Source organism: Pistacia vera, unplaced genomic scaffold (assembly GCF_008641045.1).
Source record: "Pistacia vera cultivar Batoury unplaced genomic scaffold, PisVer_v2 Contig451, whole genome shotgun sequence".
Lineage (NCBI taxonomy): Eukaryota > Viridiplantae > Streptophyta > Magnoliopsida > Sapindales > Anacardiaceae > Pistacia > Pistacia vera.
Genome location: NW_022196281.1, coordinates 42,314 through 47,037, shown reverse-complemented (window position 1 = coordinate 47,037; position 4,724 = coordinate 42,314). Strand labels below are relative to the sequence as shown.

The window sequence follows — 4,724 nt, the reverse complement described above, 5'->3', positions numbered from 1 at the left end:
TGATGCAATTCATTAGACAGCCAAAACCACAATTTTGCATGCCCTTTATCCAAGCTTTGACATAAAAATATTTAAATCTCCCCAGTTTCCATGTCCACGAAAACATAAGAAAGTTCTTTATTATCTCCTGCAAAACCAAGCAGGGAGAAGCCTACAACCACAGAAATGTTTACTCCAACTTCTCGTTATTTTGATTCAAAAATTTAGAATGATATCTACAAGTGCGCTAACATTAAGATTGCAACACAAATTTAGCAAAGCATCGGGTATTCATTTCAGCTGCCATAGAAAAACATAATATAATAGAAAAAAGAAAATAATTGAATAACATTTACTACTAACAAGCAACACATCATTTGTACAGGCCATTTAATAGTAATATGAACTGAAAGAATGAAATTTCACAATAACTTACAGAACTTAAAAAGCAAATCATTTATATGGTTCATGAGGTAGGAACAGTCTTCTCTGACCCTAGAGATCAATTGAGAAAAGCTACCCTATATAAATCCATGCCATGGAGGATCAGACAACAACCAACTAAGTCGAGCAGCAGCCAGATTTCTGGTTGACAGGTTGTCCTTTAATCTGCACTGTCGGTGGCCTTGCATTGTTCATTGCAGGTTGACTTGCCATCCTGTAACAACAAATTACAGGTAAATCAATTATACAACAAACAACAAACAAACATTCACTGAAAAGGGAAGCAAAAATTTGCTAAAAGAGAACATCACATCCAAATCATTTCTCTAACATTGTCGCACTTAAAAATAGTAAAAAGTCAATGATTTATACTACAGATACCTGTTTTTAATGTCAGCAGTCATGGCCATAAATGCCTGCTCCACATTAGTAGAATCCTTTGCACTGGTCTCCATGAAGGGGATGCCAATTTCATCGGCGAATGCCTTTTTAGTTGCAAAAAAGGGAGTCAATGTGGTCAATCAAGTTTCCAATAGTTCTGTCAAAGAATATATACCAAAAGTAGTAGAAAATCTTTTTACCTTGGCGGTTTCATAAGACACAACCTTCTTATCAGTGAGGTCAGACTTGTTTCCAACTAGAAGCTTGTTCACATTCTCACTTGCATAGCGATCAATTTCATTCAACCACTGCTTAACATTGTTGAAACTCTCTTGGTCCGTGACATCATAAACTATCTGCCACACATCCGTCAATATCATTTATGATGAAACCAGTCATGACACTTGAGCACAATGACAATGCAACTAAAGACAAATACGAAAGATAACACTCACTATTATGCCATGAGCCCCACGGTAGTAGCTGCTAGTTATTGTCCTGAATCTTTCCTGTCCTGCAGTGTCCCACTGCATGTTTAAAACCAAAATCCACAAAAAAGGATCATTAGCTGTTTGAAAACAATAGTAAGAAACATAAAATATGACACTGATGAGTACCAGTCAAACACACAAGGATCAATTCAGAATTCATTTAAAAAAATTAATAACATGCCAAAATCCAAACTAGATAATGCCCTAAATCATCAAAAAAATCCAAGAAAAGCAAATAATAATAAGAAAGCCTCACAATTTGAAGTTTAACAGTCTTGCCATCTTGCTCTACAGTACGAATTTTCTACAATACAGAAAAAAAAAAATCATATCGAGATGGTATACTTCAAATTAAGACAACATTCACTAGAATCCACAGCTTATTGATGCTTACAAAGTCAACTCCAATTGTGCTAATATAACTGTCCAGGTATGAATCATCCTGCATAAGAGTGACAGATTACAATAAAAGTCAGTACATGCATATAAATATGAAATAAGCACTACAAAATCAGCTAGAGTGCACTAGGATTCTTTAATTAATTCTGTGTCATCAATCACTGGAGACATTACAAAACATCTAACACATGATTGGTACATAAAACAAATTAGATATTACGCATAATATGCAAGTTCAATCTTCCCTATCTATAGTGAGTAACATGAATGTACCAAAAGAAGAATAGCATGTCATTTTCATTGATCATATTAAAATATAGTCAAACCATAAATAATCATTGGGTTCCACACTACTGCAGAAAATGCAAACAACCAAACAATAATGCAACAACAATCCCATTTGGATCTCCTTTAGTCTTTCAATAAACAAGAAAACGTTTTTTATAGTGAGGATAAGATACTTTCTGTTATCTCAACCAAGACACATGCACACCTGGGTCTGAATCTATTATAGAACTAAAAGAAGTAAAACATACACTATTAAAAAAACACAAGTGTAGATAAATTTTAACAAAGCTTTTAAGAAAGGAAAAGACAACCTATACCAACAAAACAGAAAAAGTAATAGAAGCAGTTGAGAAACGTAAATGATTATCATTTTATAAGCTTACAGCAAATCTCAGAAGAAGACATGATTTGCCAACACCAGAATCTCCAATCAGCAAAAGCTTGAACAAATAGTCACTGCATAAAACGTTAAAAAACAAAAGACATTAAACTTAACAGTAAGTAATTTGAGAATAAAAAACTCTAAAATACTCTTCTTCCCAACAAAATTTATTTTTTCTTGCAAACTATAACCCTCAAAAAACTTCAACTTATATTCTTATGTTTTCTTCATTACACCCAGCCAAATTACCCTCAATTCAATGATTCTTTATACAGACTAAACTAAAATCGATAAATTCTTCAGGTCCACATGTAAATTTCTAATTAATCAGAGATCACCACATAACTGCAACAATCAACCTCCAAGGAATACAAAATTCGATCACCCGGTTAATTTGGTTCTTATATACCAATCACGCTTCCAATTCAAAGGTATTTAACAAGTTTCAATGACCGATTGCAATAAAATCCAGCAAAATAAAATATCTGAGCTGACTACTGTCTAATTAAAATACACCCATTTCTTACCGAGCTTCTTATAAAAAAAAATTTAAACATCAGTACAAAATTATCTATAAATCCAAAAGAAAAACAAACCCATCATTATTAATACCATTACCAATCTAAAAAAATCATGAAATTCAAAATTTCACATTTAAGAACATCATACAAGAGCAAAAATTAAAAAAAAAAAAAAATCATAACTATGAATATGCAAATAAATACCATAAATCAAAAGAGACCCAACAGTTTTTAGCACAAAATAATTATAGATCCAACAAAATTAAAAACTTCGACAAACAACCATCACAGATCTTCTTTAAAAAAATAAAAATAAATAACAAACACAATAGTAAAAATGAAAAGTAATCGGTAAGATCTGGGGCTTACTATTCAGGATTCATGACTGCAAGAGATAGGATTATGCCCAGAATCAGACCGGCCCAGCAGGAGATTGGACCGGGTTTTTGCAGAGAAATACAGAGGTTAGGGGAGAGAGAGAGAGAGAAAGAAGCAAACAAATGATACGAATAAAGGTAACCTTTAGAATATAGAAACGAAATTCACGAAAAGTTGGGAGATTATATATACGGAGGTTGGTCAAACTATATTGAAATTACCAATTTGGCCATATTATTATATCATTTTCTTTTTTTGTATTTGAATTATATTAAGATGAGAGGATTAATTGCCAACTAATACAAGTGATTATCTATACAAATAATTAATTTTAAATTAGAGTTACAAGGCGTTTGTTTTGTTTCAATTTTCAATTTTGCAGAGAATATATGATACATATAAACTCATTAAAATATGTACTTTAAATATATAAAAAAATTGTTTTTATATATAAAAAAGAGAAAAACTTGCATAGCTTTTTCTTTTCTTTTAAGCTTTCTTGTTTGAGTAAAGAAGGATATAATATTAGAAAGGTATTGAATGGGTGCATTTAGGGTATTATTTTGGATAGGATTTTGGAAACAATATCGGATAGTTGAATAGGAGAGTATTACGAGGTAAAATTTAAAAATTTATAAAAAAAAAACTCATAGGTTTGCTAATTTAATTAAACGCCCCAATATATAAAATAACAAAAACACCCCCACCATCTACAGTGCTAGATTCCGGCCACCACCATTGGAATCTAACCGGAAAATTGCGTTATGACGTAGACCAGTCAAATCTATGTTGTAACGTGTTGATATGGCCTTTTCCGACTAGATCCACCATGGACTGGCCGGAAAAGGCTAGATCTACGACTGAATGTGGCCGTCGATGGCCTCAAAGATCCATCTTTGGCCATCAACAACTGCCAAAGATATGGTCGTCGTTTTAGGTCAACGACGGCCATTTCTTTGGTTGTCGCTAACGGCCAAATCGGTGAATAACCTGCTAGTTCCGGTTGTGGTGTAAGCATTGTGACAAATTCCGGCTACCACCTACGGTGGTTATCGGAATCTCGCAAGTATGGATGGGTAGGGATGTTTTTGCTAATTTTTAAACTTTTTTTGGGGGTATTTAGTGAAATTAATAAACTTAAGGGGGCTAAAAATAATTTAAAAATACACTAATATTTCTGGAATAATGTGTCAAACAATATTTGGGGAATAGGATTGAGAATATGGGTAGAAATAATGAACTAAACGCACCCATTTAGGTAAAATAGGAAGATATATATTATTATTTTTTTAATGACCGGGGGTTCGAACCAATTTAAGTGGACTTCAACTAATCTTTCAGGATTCTGAAATTACTATTGCTAGTTAGGTAAAAGATTTCATGTACTATGCAATTGTCACAGGTGATGTGTAAATTTATTTTAAAAATCTAAAGTTGCCTTCATATTTAGATATATACTTA

General features: G+C 32.6%; 1 protein-coding gene across 1 annotated transcript; it reads right to left on the bottom strand.

The window, feature by feature from the left end:
• Nucleotides 1-300: 300 nt before the first annotated feature.
• Nucleotides 301-3,404, bottom strand: LOC116144693 (ras-related protein RABD2a-like). The gene is made up of 8 exons (XM_031430144.1): nt 3,255-3,404; nt 2,366-2,438; nt 1,690-1,737; nt 1,552-1,599; nt 1,260-1,331; nt 1,005-1,160; nt 805-908; nt 301-637 (listed from the first exon to the last, which is right to left on the bottom strand). Exons 1-8 carry the CDS (start codon nt 3,266-3,268, stop codon nt 541-543), a joined length of 612 nt encoding a protein of 203 aa, XP_031286004.1. The 5' UTR covers nt 3,269-3,404; the 3' UTR covers nt 301-540.
• Between the last annotated feature and the right edge of the window lie 1,320 nt (nt 3,405-4,724).